Below are 21,694 nucleotides of genomic sequence, written 5' to 3' on the forward strand. Positions count from 1 at the left end.
GCACGTGTCCCTTTGGTTAATGTTGCTCTCAGAATTTGGTTTCCTGGCGCTCCATGGTTCATCAGTGGGAGATATTCTCCTTCTTATGGGTGAGAGATTTTCCACCTCCTCCTCCAATAGGACACATTCCACCTCTTTGTGCTCCAGCAGGGAGGGCCTCTCTCAGATTCTGAGCATGCTGAAGCACAATTGATAGATGTCTAATTGACATTAAGAGATAGAAGAAAAAAAAAAAAAAGCCAGGGCCTTTGCTTATGTAGACACGACTGTGTTAAAACCCACTCCCAGCCAGCACTGCATGCCGCTGTTAATTTCCCCTTGGGTTTAAACCTGATATAAACAGGGAACAAAGAGCAAGAAAGGGGACCTGTGTGTTTAGGACTGCAGGGATTCAGCCATCCTTCCCAAGCTGCCCTAGTGCTGCCCCTTTTTTCTGCCCTTTGTTGTGCTGGGAAGGCAACCTCTATCAGCAGAGGCTCTCGTTTGGTGTGGGTCATTCCAGCAGTGGCCATGTCCTTCACCCAAGGCCTCCTTAGCCCCAGTCACCCTCAGCTCCTGTGCAGGTGGAGGAAGTCTGCGTGCCACAGTAATTACGGGCTGCAAGAAGTTGCCAAGAGTCCTTCCTGGATGGTGTTTTCAAAGGCACCAAAGGGCCTTATGCATGCAGCTCCCATGGAAATGAGCAGTCCCTTGGGCAGCCCAGACCCTTTCCACTGTTTATCTCATCCAATATCTTTTTCTCTGTAGAAAAAAAACAATTTTGCTGCCCTGGATTTGCCACAGTGAAGCAGAGGAGCTGGAGCACCACGCCTGGGAACTCACAGCATTAGAGCCACTAGCAGCACGTGCAGGGGATGCCCTTGACCATCCAGGTGCTCTGCTTAGCATGGGGAGCAGCAGGATGTTCTCACGGGGTCCTCCAGCTCAACAATGTCCCCATGGTGCCCCAGTGACAACAGCACGGCCATTCCCTCCAGCCTGAAGCTGCACGTGGCCCAGCTGGGACTGGCAGCAATTAAAGCATCGCTGGCCAAACCACCTCACCCCCCAGGGCACTTATTCACTATATAAAAGCTCAGCCATCACGGGGCTCTCCTAGGCACTTCTCTCCGGTTGTTCTCACTGATGAAGTCGGTAAGTCTGGCTTCTCACGGAGCTGCTGAAATGCTGCTTTGTTCCCCTGGGTGGCTGCAGCAGGCGGCGGTCCTGCGCTCGTGGAGATGCATCCTACGGGGATGTGTGCGGCTCTGACAGCAGGAGCAGCTCTGTGCTGAAGGGAAGGATGTTGGGGAAGCACCTCCTGAAGGACTGCGGAGCTGGGAATGGGATTGGTGGGCTTCTCTATGCTCGCTGCTAGGTCTGGTCCAAAGGAAGCTATGGGCTGCGAGAGGGGCTTGGTGCTGCTGGGAGTCAGGTATGAGCCCACATGTGGAAAGGCGGCTGATCTAAAGGATCTGGTGGGATTTTTCTGCCATTCCATGGAATATGAACAAAGCAGATTTCAGAGGACAGCAAGAAGCCTATCAACTTCAGAACCAACGCGAAATCAGCAGATTCTCCAGCCAAACCTGAACGTGTTTACATTCCTCCATAGGCTAACAGCCAGGGATGCAAACATCTCCCTGGATGTGAATAATCCCCCTATTCTAAAGGCTTTTTATCTCGCTGAGCATCACCAGATGCTTTGGCACTGTATGTACAGTGGTAGCATTACTATTGTTGTTTTTCAATGGCTGTTTATATTAGTCAATGATTATTGTAATCGTAGTGATAATGATAGCAACACACAGCAATGTTATTATTAATAGCCACCCAGCGATAGGCTTTTGGGCACCGTACTGTAATTATAGACAGAAAGAGGGGTGCTCAGAAAATGCAGTTTCTTTACAATCACTTAATTACAGACTTTAATTCCTAAATAATGTCAGGATGAAAACAAACAAAGAAAAATAAAACCCTGAACATTTTCTGAGCACTTTTCATATGACATTGCTTCTCGTACCTGGACAGGACTGGGGTAAAACCTGCCTGAGATTCTGCCTTGATACTCCTCCTTCCTTCCTGCTATGCTTTCACCAAACAGAATGCTCCAGCTGCTCTTCTCTTCTTTCTTTTCTTGATGCTTGCCCACAAGACAGCACAAAGCAGGGACTCCAGGGGTGCTGCTATGGTATAAGGGACCAGGCACTGATGGCAGCTCAGCTCAGATGTGTTCCACCAGCCTGTCCTCACCCTCAGCCCTTTTAACTGTGGTTTGGTTTTGCCCTGCTGAGCTGCAGCCACACCTGAGGATTGCAGCACAGACACACCTTTAATTCTGGCTTGTCTTTCATCCCCAGTGCTTAGGAGGTGAGGCATGGGAACTTGAAAGAATGTCCCAGCGGGAATGGGAGAGGTTTAATATTTAGCTCTTTTTTGAAGGGCAGCAAACAATTGCTTTGTTTTTCTGGCTCTGATTGTTTTGGGGCTCATCAGGATATAGGGGAGGGAGCTGAGAGCAGCTCCCCTGGGTAATCCCAGTTGGGTTCTGAGTCACCCACAGTCAGTGACCTCCAGCAGGACTGGGTGCGGGCATCACCAGGAAACAGCCGATGTGGGTGTGAACTGTCCCTCTTCTTCCTGCTTCTTCCAGGCATAACCACCTCCCAGGACCATGCACTATTATGGGGAGAGGTACAAACAGCTGTACCTGCCGGGCTCCAGCTATGTCACCGAAAGCCACCAGCATTGCACATCTCAGCCTGATGCATGCAGCACCACGTGCCACCCGCTGAGCATCATCAAGAGCCCGATGCCCAGATGGCAGAGCTACGTGCAGCCTTTCACCTACGTGTGCTCGCAGCCCAGCGTGACCCACAGCACGCTGCTGCCCTGCCAGCCCTGTGTGCAGCAGTGTGTCGTGCTGTGCCCAGACCCCTGTGAGACCACATGTCTGCTGCCCTGCAGGAAGCCCAGTGTGCGCCTCAGCCCTGCACAACCTCTGCAGTCCTGTGAGAATGGCCACTTGGAGAAGAAACGCGTGGCCAAGAGCCTCCCACCCTGCGCTCCACGGTGCCCAGAGCCAGGCAAACTCAAGTTCCCACCATGTGGGATCAGGTATTCATCCTCCTGCAAGGATGAGTGCAGGTCAAAGAAGGTCTCCAGGTGCTCGTCGCAGCGATATGGTGCAGAGAACCGCTGCCTGCAGGGGATGACCAGCGGCTATTCCCTTCCACTTCGGGGGGTCACCGAGTGCCCCCCACAGCAGTGCGTGACACAGTGCTTCATGGAGGAGTACATCAGCCCCTTCCCCCATCAGAAGTGCTCCAAGGGATACCCAACACAGGAGTGTATCACCACCTGCACTCAACAGCAGGTACCCAAGTGCCCCCCTGGGAGCGGGGTCAAGGGGAGCTCATCCCAGCAGCACCTGGCCAAGTGCTCACTGCTGCAGGAGGGAGCCAAGCATAAGAGCTCATCAGCTCAGCACATCAGCAAGTCCAAGTGCCTCCACCCATGTGCCGTCCAGCGCTCACCACGGCACCATGCGGGGGATGTGAAGCGTTCAAGCCACTCCAAGAAGAGCCGCTGTGCTTCCAAATGGCTCTGGTGAAGGGGCTGAAGGTGCTGTGATGACAACAAGCCACGTAGCTGGGGCCTGAGGTTGTGTTTCCCCTGATCCTAACCCCCCGGAAGTGCTTTGCCCAGTCTTCCCCGTATTGTAGTCAATGCTAACCTTGTATGGTACCTTGCCCTCCTCCTATGGTTCCCCTGTAGTTATTCCTGCAACAGAATTTATGTTAACGAGACACTAAGTAGCTCTGAGCAGGTGCTCAGGTTTGAGCTTTGAGCTGATACAACTCTGCCATAGCATTTGCACTCCAAGAGGTTGTTACTGTTACTTCATCAGTGATTTTAACTGGTTGTGCTCACTGTATTAAATCTCGGGTTGCAGCCAGATTCCCCGTCTGCTGTCTCAGTCATTTTCCTTGTGTTTCTGTCTTTTTATTTGCTGTTTCCAATACCACCTGACAAAACTCTGCTGTTTGGACTAGAAAGGCTTACAGTAGTGGGAACTGATCCTGGTGCTGGGTAGTTGGGCAGAGACACAGCAAAAGCAGCAGCACAGGCTGCGATACAGAGGAAGGCTTCGTTAGTGCAATGAGACTCATTAGCAGCTGTCTGCTGTAATGTCACTGCTGCTGAGCAAATTATGAATTGGGTTCTGTGGCACAGCCCCTGGGATAGCAGAGGTGGGAGGGTGATGCTGAAGGTCCCTGTGATGCTTTGACCCCAGGCTGGCTCTGTCTGCTTTCAAACTGATCAGCATCAACCGCCTGCGGTGATGAAACTGCAAACAGGGACAACTTGCAGCTCCAGCTGTTACCACACGTGGACATCTTCCTAGAGAGCAGGAATTAGTGACCTTGCTTGATCAATATTGTGCCTAGCTGTTATATACACATCAGGTCCCAAGGCACACCACCCTGTTTGTTCACTCAGTGGAGCAGTGCAGACAGTAGCCCTCTGCCACCACCTAAAGGCGCAGTGCAGGACCTGGCAGCTCCTCTCAGTGCTGCCTCACTGCTGAGCTGTGTCCTGGCTGCTAACCTCCTCCTGGCCCCTCTGCTTCTTCTACAGCACCATAAAACCACACTGAGCAGGATTTCCATAGCCTCCTATTTCTAATAACGTGACAGATTTGCTCATACAAAGAGACCAGTGCTGCTTGTTGCTTCCTGAAGGGAGAGAGCATGCATTCAGGGAAACAATTTAGGAGTGGGTTGTTAGGGTAGAATGGTTAAGTTGTGGACCTGATGATCTTGAAGGTCTTTTCCAACCCGAGCAATTCTATGATATTAACTTTAACCCTGGGGAATTAAATGTGAAGAGAAGAACCTGAGTGAGCTCTTGACAGTCTCCCTTGGCTCAGCCCCTTTCCTGTCCCCTCTCCACGCACAACCTGGCACCTCTCCATGTAGCACACATCACAGAGGCATGGGGACTGCAGCCCCACAGGGAGACAGAGCTCCACAAGGGGAAGCTCTGCCACCTGCATTTATGCCACTTGCACAGCTCAGAGCACTTCACTACTCTCAGCTGCTCTTAGTACCAAAGGGCCCAGCTTTGCCTTTGGCTTCCATGAGAAAGATGAGCAGAAGAAGGTTTCCTTTTAAAAATTGGTGGTTGTTTCTGTGCTTTTTTGCTTTTGACAAAGGGTTTGGGCTTTGATAAATAAAAAAGCTGAGCTCTCCAAGCAGCCATTAAATGGTGCCTGGACTTTTGATATTGTTTTATTGGTGAGAGTCAGTAATATAACTGTCTTGCGGATAGCAGCTGAAGAGAGGTTGAAGAGCCCCAGCTGCCTTTGGCCACTTTGCTCATGCTCACATGGCCCCTGCTGTATCCCAAGTGAGAGAACATCATTTCCCCTCTTCTGTAAGCTGCTCTGGCAGCAGATCTGTGCTCCATCATTTTCAGTGGGTTGGATCTGCTCACAGAGAGCTCAGGAGTTCTGCAAATTACTGGTAGCCCTGAAGGTGAGGTGGCCCTGAAGGTGACATGGCCCTGGTGGCCCTGAAGGTGAGGTAGCTCTGGTGGCCCTGGAGGTGACACGAGGCAGTGCTGCATCCTTGTGGCAGTGAAAGCCAACCACAGGCTGCCTGAGCTACAGTGTGGGCAGGAGGAAAGTGATGATTTGCCTTCCACTGGCATTCAGGATGCCACATCCAGACCTCAGTATCTGTCTCTGGGTGCTCAGCTGGGCAGTGGCAACAAGCCAGGGTGGTGGGAGTGAGAAGAGAGCTTCCTGGGTTCATCTTATTTCTGCCTTCACCCACCACATAGGGGTCGAGAGAAGATGGGCACAATGTGATAGTGTGGGCTGCTAAGCAGTTTTCTCTGTGTTTAATTTCACATGGCACTGTCTTCCAAATCCTAGCACTGGATGCCCTGTCCAGACAAGCTCCACAGTGACCGTTGTTATTAACTGGTGCAGGATGTCCAAGGTTGGGTTGCTAAGCCCAGTCCCAAATTGGTTTCGTGCAGATGGCACAGTAACATTTGAAAATTGAACAGATGTGGGGGTGTCAGTGAGTTTCCAGCTTGAACATTTGGGTGCTCTGCAGGTAAAGCAGCACATAAATGGGAATTTCCTATTTTCTGAGGAACATGAAGCACAATGATATGCAAACTCTCTGCCACCCCTATTAACAGAGCTCGGCAGGGCTGTTCTCTATGGGGAAACCAGAATCCTGGCTCTGGCTTTTCAGATAACTTTGTGTGAACTTTTCATTGTCTTTTGTGAAAGAATAGGGAAAATAACCCCAAAAATTGAGACTGGTGAGGTGAGGTTGCCACCCAGCAAGGAACGTCAAAGCATTTCCAAAATACTCATTATCGCTTTATGCATGCAAAGAGTTTTATCATTATACTATTAATAGCACGTTAGCTGAGATAAACACCTCAGGGTTGAGTAATAGCACCTTAAGAATATGCATTTTTTTTTTAATTGAATTGCCTATGCTGTTCCCACAAACAGGATGTTGTTTTGAGCCCTGATAACTCACAGCGTTTTGCATTTTCATTAAGTGCTGTGTTTCTGTTGGCAGTCGAAAGCAATCAGTTCAAATGGGTTAGAAGGGCTTTTGCTCATATCCCCACACTCCAACGGTTGCATCTCCCCCATGTCCAGGCTGTTCAGCTGAACCCCTCCTGACAGTGTTTATCACATCCACTGCTCAGAGCATCCATGGATGGAGACTCCAAGACGTCTCTCAGCAATTTCTGCATGTCAATAATCACGTGATTAAAAGAATTCCCCCCTGCTTAATTCTCCATGATGGACTTTTAGACCACGACTACTTCTCTCGTCTTCAGCAAGTATAAACTGCAACTGAATGCTTCCATTTTGGTATCTACCTCTAATCTGCAGACATTCTTACCTTATCTCCCCCCAGTCTTCTGTTCTATAATTGGGCATCCTTCAGGATTATGTTTTTTAAGCTTCTGATCTCAGTGACTGGTGCCAGATGCTCACCAGCTGGTCGATATCTAGTGCAGGAGTGGGGATACCCAAGCAGAATGTCAGCTTCCATCTATAAAGCTGTGACAATAGTCTGGGAAAGAAGGAGCAGGAACCAGATTTGTTCCACAGTCACCAAAATTGGGGATTTGAAGTCAGCAAAACTTTGCTCTCTTCTCTTCAGCAGTGCTTACAGGGATGGACACCACAGTGCCCCCATGTAAGCACTATGGTGGATGTAGGGGACTGAATTGAAAACCCCATACCTTGGAGCATATCATATTGCACATCTGCAATGCTTCGTTTGTCATCTGCAAACCACTACTTGCACAGTCAGCACTGAAGCCAAATCCAGACGAACTGGAGCTCAGTGCATTCCCATGCTAACACAGGCGGAAGTGGGAGAATCACATCAGCAACAAATTCAGACCATAAAGATACACAGGGGAACCCCGCAGCGTGTAACAGTATGTACTGCTGAGAATTGAATAATGTTGGTAAACAATGTGAAAATAATTATAGTAATTATAAGTGTTACACATGCGGGAAAAATTGTTTGGAAAGTAATTAAGACCTCATGCACATGTCTCATCTTCCTGGAAGTTGAAGAAGGAATATAAAACTCAAAGGATTCAGAGCTCCTCTGGCCATTTCTCTTGACTTCCTCCTGGACAACTGGTAAGTCCCATTCACCTCTATCAAATTATATCAAGCAAGATGTTGCTTTAAGATCAGCTGGGATTTAACAGCAAAGCATTCTGGTTTCTAAAAGTAGAAGGGGGATTCTGTCTAGAGAAGTCTGCTAGAAATTGCCTGGTTGTAAACCTGGACTGTGTTCAGCCTTAAAAATGCATCAGTGGAGATATGCATCCTTATTAAAAATGAAATGTAATTTTCTTCTTATTAAATAATTGTATGTATCTGCGTGTTACCTAAGAAGAAAGATATTCTAAGCCTGATTTGGGTAGAACTTGGATAACTTTTTCCATTAAAGATTGGAAAAGAACCCAGATGTTCAGGTGGGGTGTGCAATGACAACCTTGCTTGCATGTGGAAAGAACAGAGTTCACTTCACTAAGAAGTATTGTCTCCCAGGCTTCACCACCAGGTATTCTTGCTGCTCTGTTCATAGCTGAAGCCTTCCTCTTTGGGCTGGCACTTTACTGGAGCAATAAGAGGAGGAAGTACCTCTGCAAAGACAATAGTTTTCATGCTGAGTGATTTCAGGGCTTTTGTCATGAGAATATCTGATGTTGAGCGTTGACAGATAAGAAATGTCATAGGAGATGGGTGAGGGGTTCCCCTAAATACTTTTGTGCTGATAAGGTGCCCAAAGCTGAGCAGAGGTGCAGAATCCTATTACAAGAGATTGTCTGAATGAGGGCTGGGTGTGCTCTATCACAGACACCACAATGATCCCAGAACACTCATCCATTTGGCAGAGCAGGGATATCAAGCACCCAATCCTGCATGACAAGCAGCTTTGTGGTACCAGCAGTGCTTTAGTTGAAGCTGCCAGCCAGGAACTGTAGCTGGGAAAAGAGGAACCGAGCAGCTGGAAATGGCCCATGGACAAAAGGGAGGAATTGAATGGGATGGAGAAGAGTTAAATCTGGAGGATTTAACCATTGCAGGATGAAAATGGTTTTGGGGATAGGATGAGTGGAGCAAGAGGAGTGGAAATAGATTGGGAACCCTGGGCTGACCCAGGAGCTCCATCTCCTGAACTCAGGCTTGAACTGTCTCTGCTGCAGCACCTATGTTATATGCACAGCCCCTATGGCTGAAATACCTGAGTCAGTTTCTTACCACTTGCACTGTTTGTGTTTTAGGGTGTGGGACGAGGTCCCTGCGCTTCACAAATCCCCGCTCTGTGCTGCAGCTTTGCCACCATTCCTCCCAGATGTCCTTCGGGGCCGGGTGGTACACAGGACCCTGCTCCAATCCCTGCACCGTGCAGTGCCCGCAGCCTCTTGCTACCAGCTGCAATGAACCCTGTGTTGTATCCTGCCCTGCCTCCAGAGTCATCATATTCCCCCCTCCCGTCGTTGTGACTTTCCCAGGGCCGATCCTCACCACATGCCCACAGGAGACGGTGGTGGGAAGTTCTGCAGTCCCGGATGGATGTGCATCAGCCTCCCTGGCATCTGTAGGGGCAGAAGTCCTGTGCTCAGAGCCATCTGCAGAAAGATCCATCCCCACACCCATGTCCCAGTGCACCCCACAGTGCTCTTATGCGTTTGCTTCCCACTGGGTGCACCCTTGCAATAGAGCCAGCTACACATGCTACCAACCGCCTGAGAACGAGAAGGAAGAGCACATTCCAGAGAAGGAGAAACCAGAAACAGAAAACATAGATACAACAAATGAAGACAAAGAGACCCCAGAAGTATAGCACAGCAGTACTGGTCCCAACCAGCATGTCCAAAGGTGTCGTACATTCCTTCTGCCTCTCCCAAGCAGACTTACCTATGTCTTCTTGAAGTTATGCTTTACATTAGCTTCAGAGTATTTTCCTCAAGCACATTCTCAGGCCAGTAGGCAATCCAGCCAAGAAAAAACGCCCCCAGTTCCAGTTTGCATTAAGAGGACCTTTGAAACATCCAGCATCTCGTTCTCAGAAACGATTTGCTCTTTTTGCATTGCTTTGCCAGAAAAAAGGCAGGCAGCAGTAGTTTCAAAATCAACACAAATGGAGTCAGACAAGAGATTACAAACCCTTTCCTTGCTGAATCTTGTTAGACTGGTCCTTGCACTTTGGGGAATTAGTCATCAGGAGCTTCACTTTTTCCTTTGATAAACAAACAGATGATACATATTCACATGCCATTTGCTTCTGCCTTTCAGCTTCACTGCAGGGAAGAAGTCTAGCAGAAGAGAAATGCTGTATTTACAGTTTACTTTTATTTAAGAAAATAAAAATGCTATTTGGTGAAATGTGTCACTGGTATTCAGAAGGCTGAATGCAGCATGAGAATATCTGTATCAGCATCTCGAATGGTGTCCTTTGCTCTGTTATTTATTCCAGCAGCCTCATCCTGTCCTCTCCCTCCGCATTAAAGTTATTCTGCATCATCATTGTGGTTTTCCCATTTACTTTCTCTTCAGCTCCAGATTTTCACATGACTTCTGGTGCAATTCACACGGTCAGCATGAAAACTGCTCACCCACAGGGGGAGAAAATAATCAGCCCACTGTGCGTCCCCAATGCCACGCAGGAAGAGCCTTCATTTTCACTTTCATCTCACAACTTTCACTCAGCCCTCAACTTGTTCAGTACACTTTGTGGTTTTGAGAGCTCCTGGCTCAATCTGCAGCTGCAAGCGATAAGCTAAAAAGGGACAACATGCTGAGAAATTTTCCTTATGACTTATTTTTGCTCAGACAAAATAATCTACTCCCCCTCAATTCTATGTCCTGATCCCATAAAGGATTTCTGCATGTTTTAAGCACACGCATTGCTCGTTCGATCCCAGGAACACATGGGTGCAGTCCACATCTTTTGTAAGCTAACAGCCCCTACTAACCCAAGGCAAAGAAAATGCACAGGCAAACATGTTCCCAGCACAAATATAGTTATTTAACCGCAGTGAAACGGGACAGCTGGCTGAATGCTAATTCCCCATTGCTGCTGAGCTGTGAGCAGATGCCGGGAACACCGGGGCGTGTGCCTCATGCTGCAAGCAGTCTGTGCAGCCCCACAGACACAGCTGCTTTGGCAGAGACTTCAAAGGGAAAAGGAATTGCAGGAAACTTTACGGCAAGGCGAAAGCAGCTGGGATTCCTGACAGGATTCTGGCTTGCCCTGCCCTGCCTGCTGGGAAGCAGCCAGGCTCTCAGACACTGTCTTTCCACTTGTCCATCCGTCCGTCCATCCATCCATCCATCCATCCATCCATCCATCCATCCATCCATCCATCCATCCACTGCTATCATCCTCACTCTGCTCTGCTCACCTGAACATCCACCTTGAAGACAAGCAACGCATACATGCATCCTAACCCCCAAAATCTGTATTTCCTTGCACGAGCCCACCCCTATCTTCCAATATAAGGTAGCTCTGCTCACCCAGTAAATCCTAAAAGGCAGAACTTGGAGCAGTCTGAATTGCTCCTTTAACAAGATGAGAACTCTTGCAAATCTGCTTGTTTGTTGCTGATGTTAGCGTGTGCCCTACTTTATTGATCCGATATGGATCAATTGCTGCATCAGAGGATGAGCTTGTGAACTGGGCCTTGGTTCCCCACCCTAGATAAGATGGGAGGCAGTGAAGGCATACAAGCCCATGTTGTTTGCTTGGCTCACGCAAAAAGTGTTGTGAAAATGTTGGCAATGAGGTCGTCGACAGGGTGGGGTTCCCAGGAACCTCCAATCCCAAAGACCTGGTCTGATTCACTGCCTCCACCCCATCTAGTCCAGGGGTTCAAGGAGTTTGGGGATAATCCAGTTGCACAATGGGGTTCAAGGACTGATTTTCACCTGCTGAAGATGATGCATGAATTATTCTTTAGAAAAAAGGTACAAGGCCAAAAACAGCATTGTTTTTAGGAACAAAGCACCTTGCACAAGCCCTGAACCTCTCAGCATAGGGACTTGGGGCTCACTCCCTTCTGGAGAAGTTTGTGTAATATCCAAGCCATAGCTTGAGGGATTTTGATAAGCAGCCTAGCAAAAAATCTGACATTTCTGATAATATTTCATCCTCCTGCTTGTTTAACCTTCACTCTCCCTCTTTCCTCCTTTACCCGACTCCAATGCCCTGCGACAAACATGCTTTCCCTGCCTGACCCTGCATGTTTCAGTGCTTTCCACCCATTTTGCCCTGCACGTGGGCACCTCTGCCTCGCCCTGCTCTTCCAGTTACTACCAAGGATGCCGCCTTTCATTTTCACTTGAACATCCCACATCACCACTGTTTCTTGCAAGCCTTCATTCTCTCGACACCTGCATGGCACAGACAATTATCACTTTATGAGATAACTGCTATCTAAAAGCTACCTAACCCGTCTAAGGGCACTCTATACAGAAGGGTGGATCTAGGATTTAGACACACCTAATTATCATTAGTCTTAATACTTATAACCTGTCATTATAATTCTTATATTGCACATTAGCTAGATTTATGATGGAGGCCAGGCAGGCCAAGGCACGGGAAGGCACAAGGAGTAGTATGCAACATGAATGCTTGCTGCATAAGAGGATCTGGCACTGTAAGTCAGATGTTTCCTCTGGATGGCATAGTAAAATAAAATGAAATGGTATAGTAGAGCTTTTCTGGTTGGTTGGTTAGTTGATTTGGGGGGGGGGATAATTTAACTACGAACTCATTTAACTGTGTTCTGTGCCACCAGAACAGAGGTTTTTTTTTGCCCCATAGGCTTGAAGGAACCTGTTTCTGCTGCCAGTTCTTCTTGCTGAGATTAGAATGCAAAAAATAGAAGAAAGTGATCTTAATGCCAATAGAAACTGACACACTGTGGTGACTCTCCATGTCAGTGGGGTTCCTGAACTTCCAGTGCCTCCTAAGACCAATTCTGTAAAGAGCAGCAGAACTGCTCACTTACAGTCACAGAATGATTTTGGTTGGAAAAGACCTTTGAGATCCTCAAGTCCAACCACCAACCTGACATAACGAGACCCATCGCTAAACCACAACCTTTAGTACCACAACATGGTGAAATGTATTTGTGGGAAGGTGAATGCATGAGCAGATCTCCAGGTGCTACTGAGCGTGCCTGCTGCCCACAAGAGAAGTTGAAATATGTTTTTTCAGATACCTAAGTCCACCTGGGATTGATTCTCATCCCTGTGTCCTCCTTTCTCTTGTGCCAACCACAGAGTTTCACAACCAAGGAATTGCTATGGTAAAATCTGTAGAAAAAAAATGAGGGCTAAGGATAATGCTTTGTTACAATCTGCAATAAGAAGATAGGCCATTTCCTTTCAGACAAATGAACCTGCAGACCAATTTAGAAAATTATAGCATGGCACAGGTGAAGGCAATAGCAATTAAGTCGGCTTCCTCTTTAAGATTTAATCTTCATATGCAAAGCAGATGTGTGAGCATCAGAGTGCTGCTCTGGGATTTCTGAAATCAGAAAAATCAGTGAAGGCCAACAGCATCAAAAAATAGTATTTTCATCCACATTTTGAGTTTTCTTTTTCATGAGGTGAGTTTAGAATTAATATTATGAGCACCAACTCTGTGCTTCCTCCACCAGTCCAGATCGCTGGGTGATGTGGTTTGCAGCTCTATATCTGACACAAGGAATTCTTTAGGGTGTAATATAAAGTCCCTAGCTTTGGTTTTTTTTTTTTTTTTCCTTCTTCCTATTTTAGAAATATTTAGCTTTCATCTGGTGAAGGAGGATGCTTATTTTTCCATCTATGAAATAATTATTTGGTGTATTTAGCTTTCATCTGGTGAAGGAGGATGCTTATTTTTCCATCTATGAAATAATTATTTGGTGTATTTAGCTTTCATCTGGTGAAGGAGGATGCTTATTTTTCCATCTATGAAATAATTATTTGGTGTGAGATAACAGAGATTCAAGTGATGTGAAAGGGATGCTGCAATATTGCCAATTATTCTGTTGCATTTTCATTTCCCCCCCTTCTTTTTTTTCTTTTCTTTTTTTTTTTCTTTAATATTGATTACAGTTTGGCTTGAAAGGCCTTATCTGATGTCTATTTTTTTTTGATTTATTTTATTAACTCATATAAACTATGAATTGATCTCACTTAACACTGCCAGGGAAAAGCATTGGTTATAACCATCTGGATGATCAAACCAGCACAGTGCCATGTTCTGCCTATAGCATTGCAGGTAGTTAAGAAACTGTGAGTTGAATGAGGTGTGTGTATGTATGTGTATGTATGTATATATGTACATATACATATATGTATGTGTATATATAATATGTATATACATGTGTGTGTATATATATACATATATATATTATATTTATATATATATATAAAATTATATATATTATACATATATGTATAAAAACAAGGAGCTCAAAAGTTTGAGCTCCTTATCTTCCTCTATAAAATATTTGGTTTGGTAACTCTTATAATTGCTTCTGCTATCGATCGCTGTAATTATCAGTTACTTTTCATTCCCGCAAATTATGTGACTCAATGCACTATGTAGATTACTGTCTCTATTGGCTGCATGCATTCCTTTGGTTATTATTCTGATTTGGGGGTCATGAAATTTAAAAAAAAACAAAACAAACAACTTAGCTTTGGTTTTAATAACCTGCCACACAGAGATAATTCAGAGGTGAGCGATGTAAACATGATCAAGTGAATCACAACATCACTGTTTGTGAGGCCTTGCAAATTTATTCGGGTTGAGGTTATAGACCCATATTCCAAGTAATGTTTTCTCTGGGACCTCTATTTCCAGACACCAATGGCTCTTTAGCATGAAATATTGAATGTGAATGTATTTCCTTTAAATTCTCTAAGATGTTTATTATCCAATGTGTCAAACAATCCTGTATTTGCCCACAGGTCATTGAGTATCCATCTGAGCAACCCTCACAATGGCAGCAGTTTGAAGGAAAACCAAGCTAATTTTACCATGAGATTTTCCAGCAGAAGAGACAAATGGGGGGGATATGTGTATACCATGCTGTGTGGGATTGAAAATTATCTAATAATCATAAGCTGATATCAAAACAGTTGCAACAAAGGATGCTATCACTGGGGAAAACATTCTGTTTCACAAGATGTAGGGAATGATTGCGTAAAGGTGTCTCCCAATTTCTGTTCTCTATGACAGCATATAAAAGTGCTCGTAACTTCGCTGTCTTTAGCTGCCTCTGCTGACTTATTCCTCTTGGTGACTGGGTAAGTCCAATATAACTGTATCTGTTTGGAATTATAGATGTAGTTTTATAGGTAGCATTAATATGTGGTTATATAACCTATCCACTTGTAGGGTAGGAACTTATTCTCTATGAACGTCTTACTTTAAAACCATAAATGTGCGAATAGGGTGGACACAGGCATCATCATCTGAGCAGAGAAATAACAATGGGAGTTTCAAAAATGTGGATGGCAGCAGCTCCTAGGAATCCAGCTACTATCTCCATTTAGAACAATGGGAAAATGCTGTTTCTTCTCTTGTTGCTCTTTCTGAGTTTGTATACAGAAAAGAGACCAAAAAGTTCAAGAAACTGTGAAACCTTTAATGAAAGGCAAATGAAAGGCAAAGTTTCATATACAGTATGAGTTTGGGAGACTGTACCAGTTGTTAAGATGAATACTGCAGTTTACAGTATAATTAGAAAGAGGGTTCCCAGTTCTCATGGATTCTGACTGATACTGCTGCTTTGAGCAAGCTCATCCCACATATGCATACAGTTTTTCTTCTTCAACAACGTCTCTCTTACTACTTCTTTATTGCAGTTTTCTAAAAATTATTTCTACATCTAGACTACAAATTGAGTGGTGTAGTAGTTTTGGCCCTTCATGTATGTTGGCTGTTAAGGGAAGTGGTGTTATGCATGAAAGTTTAAAGTAGCAGATCTTTTTAAAGAGGATATCTAAGAAGAGAGAACACTCCAACACTATCAGGATAGCTCTGACTCCTAGGAAAAAAAACACCCTACAAAAGCCAATTATGTGCAAAAAGGATAGAGTCTTATTCGGGAATACACTATGGGGCAATAGAGAACTAGATAGTAATGGAAGTTGACTAGTCTCTACCCAGTGATTGCTCTCACTTGGTTGGAGAGATCTGCAGTGCATAAGTGTACTTTAGGATGGAATGGACCCTTCCTTAGAAATGGTGATTTATTTTTTTTTTAATTGCTCACTGTTCGTATATTAGCATCTGTTCAGATGTTTGTCATTTGACACATCTACACAACCCAGGCTGCTATTATACTGTTTGTTCTTTTGCTCCTCTGCTTGTAACCACCAGACTAGTGCACTCTGCCTTTCAGGTTGACTTGCCTTCTGGAAAGATGTCCTATGGACAGATGATAAGCTTCCGTTGCGCTCAACCGTGCGAGGTGTCGTGTCCACAACCATATACCGACTCTCGGAACGAGCCATGTGTTGCCACGTGTGGAGATTCAAGAGCAATTGTGTATGCACCACCCGTTGTTGTGACTTTTCCAGGACCCATTATCAGCTCGTGTCCTCAGGAAAGCATCGTGGGAACTGCCATACCTGAAATTGAGGGTGGAGGCATGGGCTCCGGAGGTGGAGGCATGGGCTCCGGAGGTGGAGGCATGGGCTCCGGAGGTGGAGGCATGGGCTCCGGAGGTGGAGGCATAGGTTCAGGTGGCTCCTATGGTGGAGGAAGTTCTTATGGTGGAGGCAGCTCCTATGGTGGAGGTGGATCCTGTGGGATAGGCTCTCATAGCTCGGGGGGCTCTTATGGTGGAGTGGGAGGTGGTTCATATGGTGGGGAGGGCTCATGTGGTGGTGGATTCTCTCGTCTGGGAGGATATTACCGAAGCTCATTTTATTCAGGATTTGGTAGAAATTATTTCCCATTTTATTCTAGGTACTATAGGTACCGCTATGGAAACTGTGGGCCATTTTAAGTCTTTAAGACAGAGTCATGACTAAAGAAATGATAAGATACAAACCAATGGTTGACATATAGGGCTGGAAATCAGATGTGTCAAGCAGCCTCTGCTCCAGCTGAAGTCAGTAGGAGCTGGGGTTGCTTGGCATCTCTTTGCGCTATGTTTTGTCTAAGGCTTAAAATCCCAATGTTGCCTCACTTTGTCATTTGCTCATGTTATGTTTTGATCTTTCTCAACCTGAAGAGGGTAAAACAATTAATGGGACTTGACCGTGGATGCTTCTGGCTGAAAGAACACCTTGTGAACCCTGTGTTCTTCTGAACACCAGATCGATTGTAGTACTTGTTGAAATGGAAATTACATTCTTTGTCTCTGTATTGCCTCATTCTACAAGAATGTATTCCACATCTTGTTTGTATTAAAACCCTGTTGCATCATAGCATGGTCTTCTGGCTTTCATTTTGCTGTGGTTCCTTAGCTACAAACTAGTCTGAAATAACCTAATTTTATGCATCAATGACTATCATTATGGACACAATTACTGTCTACAGTCGATATCACTGTCAGTTACTCTTCCTCAGAGTAACTTTCCCCTTTCTGCTGTACACATTCTAATAAATAGAACTGAGTCATAGACTAGTTTATGTTGTAAGGACCTCTGGAGGTGGTCTAGTGCAGCTCCTCCTCAAAGCCAAGATAACTCCGAAGCTTAGAAATTCACCTTGATGGCTGTGTCAGTCATCTGGAGCTGTTTTGATTGTGTTGCTGCTCTCAAGAATGGGCTCACGCGTAGGCTGAGCACGGGCTGCTGTGCCAAGCATAACATTCACTTCCTCACTTTGATTGTCTTAATCCTTGTGGTTTGTTGATTTAATTGGAGCGTTTATTCAGGAAATGATCGGATCTTGTCAAGAACATCGCAGTTGGATCCCTCAGGCAACAGCTACAAGGATGTCTCCATGCTCTCTCAGAATTAAGGATCCTGAAATGTCTCACACTTGTTTTTACTCCACAACTTTACTTTTTTTTTTTTTTTTTACAATCAGGTGTAAAAATAAAAATTCTTTTACATCTTTAATATAGGTCTCCTGTGCCCTCAAGCCTTCTGATGAAAAAAGGAATTTAAATCAGAAGATTTTGGAGAAATATGCTGATACCTATACTCACACTGATGGTTTATTCTTGCAATGTACTGTACTATTAACAGAGTTTTGGTGGGATTATGATTCTCAGCATTCGTTTATGAGAAGTCTATTGAGCTAAGCGATGACATTCTGCCAGTCAGACCAGTATGCATAGAATTAGGCAATAATGCATATTTTGATTGCATGAAAAGCAAGATTGCTTTTGTTTGGATAGACATCCTATCTCTTAGTCCAAGAGTGGTGTTCTGAGTTGCAGACTGAGGGCATGTGTTTGTTGTATGTGTGAGAACCGGGGTCCAAAAGTACTCATGGAGTTTTGGATTTGGATCTCTGTCTTCAGCTTTAGCCCAGGAATATTTTTCTTTGGATTTTTTTTTAGTGCCCCACAGTCAGCCTGAGGCAGCAGTGCTCCAGCAGTTTTTACTCCTGTTACTCAGAGTTTCGTTCCTCAGATTACTGAGTAAGAATTGCATGAGGGGTGTAACTCTCTTTATTAAAGTATGAGGCACAGCCACGTGTGTAATAGTTTATATAGACATTCCTGGCTCAGCCTCCAATCCTCTTGATAGGATCGTCTTAGTTCATCTTGCATGTCTTACTGGGCAGGTGAAAAATAGTGAGATTGGTGCTTGCGTGCAGCTATGCATTAGGATGTTGAATTCCACTCCTCTTTGTGTACATGGAGCTCTACCTGCTATTTTGACTCCTCTTGAGTTCAATTTCTCTCAGCCTAGTTGGTGAAGCAGAAGGAGAGAAAAGGAAAACTGGAAAGCCAGGGCTATAATTCAACAAGACTTTTAATATGACATGAAGTAAGCATTATAGAATGGAAGAGTACAGTCTGATAATGGTCTACTACACAATCCAAAGGCAGATGGAAGATCTGCATTGATAACAAAAGGCACTGTACTTTGTAAGGTAAGGCTGAAATCTTGGCAGAAACATTCCACTTTCAAGTCTCAAAACATTTCCACTCCACTAGGAAAGACATGGTGCAAGGCTAATAACGATTGAAGAGAGAAGGGATTACATGAAAGTGCTATTGATAGAAGAGGAGGCATGACATGGAAAGGAGGCGTGGGCCCACTTTTCGGAGGTTTCAAGCAAGGGAGGCTCCCACTGACACAAAGGGTTTTTGCATCTCTGGAAGTCAGGCCCAGCTGCAGACTCAGATCTGGTGTTTTCGTCTCCCAAGTCGATGCGTGGTCTGCAGGGATTCATTCAGGCTGCTTTAAAAGGAGCTGTAGATTCCAAAGCGGGATCCACGGTGGCTTCTGTAGGACTGCTTGCTGTAACAGCTCCCTATCCTAGAGGAGCCCCCGAACCCAAAGGAGCCCCCCTTTCCAAAGGAGCCCCCCATCCCTGACACACCTCCGCACCAAGCAGAGCCCCCCATCCCTGACATGCCTCCATATCCAACAGAACCCTGAGATCCAAAGTAGCCTCCCATCCCTGACACCCCTCCATCCCCAAAGGAGACCCCATTCCCTGACGTGCCAACAGAGCCCCCCATCCCATAGGATTCCTCAGAGCCATATTGGATTGCAGGACCGTATGGCTGGGGAATCGAAGTTCCCACGATGCTCTCCTGGGAACAGCTGGCGAGGGTCGGACCTGGGAAGGTGAGGACAACTGGTGGGGGATACACCACAGCTCTCGAGTCCCCACAGGATGTAACACAGGGTTCAAGGCTTCTGCTGTAGGCGTATGGCTGTGTGCATGCCACCTCGCAGGTTGGCAAGCACTCAGAGCTGATGTTCATCATTTTTCTTGAGGAGTAGAGGTGTAGCTAGAAAAGACAGCGTTCTGTCAAGAAACCATCACACACAAGTTTCCAGTGCATGCATCTCATCCTTCCCAACAGCTGCCCACCAAGTTCTAGCTCAAGCCGCTCTTCCAGTCTCTATTTTCTCCACGGTTTTCTTCCTGACTGGCCCCTTTTTAAGGCTTCTCACTTCTTCCTTTGTGTGCCAACCGCATCTTTTATTCAGAAAGCATTGCTCTCCAAGGCTAAGTTTCTGATGCTTATACAATTACTTGCTTAAAAAAGTCCCATCCATTCCCTTTTCCAAGTCAACCTGCAAGAAGGTTTACTTCTAAGAAAATCTCCAGTGGAAAGGAGCAAGTGAGGCTCTTCCCTACTCTGTTTTTCCCTTTATCTTAGTTTTCTTCCGTTGACTTTTGCTCTTCTCTTTCTTCAACATTTCTAATATTACTAGCATTTTACAGGATAAGAAAACATACATAAACTCTAAGTGATCTATAGCTACAAAGACATGCACTGAGATCAGACTTACCCTGTTGTCTCCGAGGAAGATGTCAGTGGAGATAGAAGGATAGAAGATTTCTCAGTTACATACCCTGTTATATATGTTCTTAGACAATAGGATGGATGTGAGGTCATCCATTGTCCACTGAATTCTTGTCATTTATGACAAAACCATATTATTCTAATCTTCCTAATTGTTCTCCTTTCAGTTCATAATTAGTGAATTACAACACCCAGCAGTTTTCTTTTGTCCAAACTTAATGATTCTGGTTGAAACAAGAGTTGATCTCTCTGTGTGTTTATCCATAACAGCTTTCAGGAAGGCATCTAACCAATGTGTCAGCCCACAGATTATTTGCAAGCCTTGGGTTTAGGTATAATACCTCCCGAATTGCATCACTTCTGATAGGGGAGTCAGCATTCTTTGCACTCCGACCTGTACTCTACTGACTGAGTGGCTGATCCAGCACCATGGCAGAATCAGGCCTCTTGGATTACTGTGAGAATAGACCAGGCATTGACCTGGGAGGTGAGAACAGGAGTTCTGAGCCTGCATATGGGACTTCCTTCAGAGATGGGGAAAACCCTTTGTGTCAGTGGGAGCCTCCCTTGCTCGATACCTCTGAAACGTGGGCCCACACCTCTTTTTGGCTTGGTTTTATTAATGACAGTTTCTGTTAATCACCCTATGATAATAGATACCTATTTTTATTATGCCAATGTAAAAGAAAAAAAGGTCATTTGAAAGGCCTGACACAGAGATTGTCAATAAAACTGTGACAGAATAAGAACAGGTGGAAAGTCAACTCCTCTCAGGCAGTGATGGCTGCAGCTGTCCCTGGAAGTGAGAAGGTCTCTGCTTCATGTTGTGTTGCCATCTCATTCTGCAGTGTATCCTATTTCCCCTTGGAATTAAAATCAAATTGTTTTCAGTTTTTCTTTCTCCCAAGGACAGTTTTGGTCCTACTTTTCCACTAGCTCATTAGGCTTCCTAGAGCTTTTAACGTCATCTATGAGTGGCAATTATGTGTTTTTATGGTAATATGATAGTAATTGCTTAAGTAATACAGGTGTTGTGAAAATGGATAGTTGAATGAGGCATTCAAAATTAAATATGCAAAGCAGTTTGGGATTGCATTTCTGTAGGGTGCAGAGGTTTCTGAAACTGATGACTCAATAATTTGTGCTGGTGTAGGAACAGGCAACAAGCAGAAGTCCTTTGCCACAGATAACCCTCAGAGAAATCTTTTTCCATAAGTGCAAATTTTTAATTTCATGTCAAATGAGGGATGAGAGCTGAAATATCACATCTCAAGAAGAGATGCTGGGTCCAATCTCGATCAGTATCTTCATCAGCGACCTTGACGAGGGGATAGTGCCCACTCTCAGTAAGTATGCCAATGATACAAAGCTGGTAGGAATGGCTGACACAGCAGAAGTCTGTGCTGCCATTCAGCAAGACCGGAACAGACTGGAGAGCAGGGCAGCAATAAATCAGATGAGGTTTAACAAAAGCAAGTGCAGAGTCTTGCACCTGAGAAGGAATAACTGCACATATCAGCACAGGTTGGGACATGACCTGCTAGAGAGGAGCTCTGCAGAGCAGGACATGGGGTCCTGGTGGATGACAGGTTGGCCATGAGCCAGCAGTGTGCCCTGGTGAGGCCGATGGGATCCTGGGGTGTGTTAAAAGGAGCGTGGCCAGCAGGTCAAGGGAGGTGAT

The 21,694-nt window shown here is 45.5% G+C and overlaps 1 protein-coding gene and 3 long non-coding RNA genes across 4 annotated transcripts; 3 read left to right on the top strand and 1 right to left on the bottom strand.

Moving 5' to 3' along the window:
• Positions 1-1,102: 1,102 nt before the first annotated feature.
• On the top strand, positions 1,103-3,593 carry LOC107055097 (uncharacterized). Its single transcript, NM_001319004.3, has 2 exons — positions 1,103-1,134; positions 2,633-3,593. The coding sequence occupies exon 2, from the start codon at positions 2,654-2,656 to the stop codon at positions 3,590-3,592; it is 939 nt and encodes a 312-aa protein (NP_001305933.2). The 5' UTR covers positions 1,103-1,134; positions 2,633-2,653; the 3' UTR covers position 3,593.
• Positions 3,594-7,403: 3,810 nt separating this feature from the next.
• LOC107055099 lies at positions 7,404-9,108 on the top strand. Its single transcript, XR_001470088.4, has 2 exons — positions 7,404-7,681; positions 8,836-9,108. It is a non-coding gene; the product is annotated as an uncharacterized LOC107055099 (long non-coding RNA).
• Positions 9,109-13,064: 3,956 nt separating this feature from the next.
• Positions 13,065-16,996, top strand: LOC107055100. Its single transcript, XR_005841819.2, has 4 exons — positions 13,065-13,173; positions 14,525-14,863; positions 15,964-16,204; positions 16,247-16,996. It is a non-coding gene; the product is annotated as an uncharacterized LOC107055100 (long non-coding RNA).
• Positions 16,997-18,482: 1,486 nt separating this feature from the next.
• On the bottom strand, positions 18,483-20,040 carry LOC107055090. Its single transcript, XR_001470082.4, has 2 exons — positions 20,000-20,040; positions 18,483-19,491 (listed from the first exon to the last, which is right to left on the bottom strand). It is a non-coding gene; the product is annotated as an uncharacterized LOC107055090 (long non-coding RNA).
• Positions 20,041-21,694: the final 1,654 nt, after the last annotated feature.

This window comes from Gallus gallus, chromosome 25, assembly GCF_016699485.2.
Source record: "Gallus gallus isolate bGalGal1 chromosome 25, bGalGal1.mat.broiler.GRCg7b, whole genome shotgun sequence".
Taxonomy (NCBI): Eukaryota; Metazoa; Chordata; class Aves; order Galliformes; family Phasianidae; genus Gallus; species Gallus gallus.

Excerpts from the sequence above, each read along its gene's own strand:
- LOC107055097 (NM_001319004.3), top strand. The coding sequence starts at position 2,654 with ATGCACTATTATGGGGAGAGGTACAAACAGCTGTACCTGCCGGGCTCC.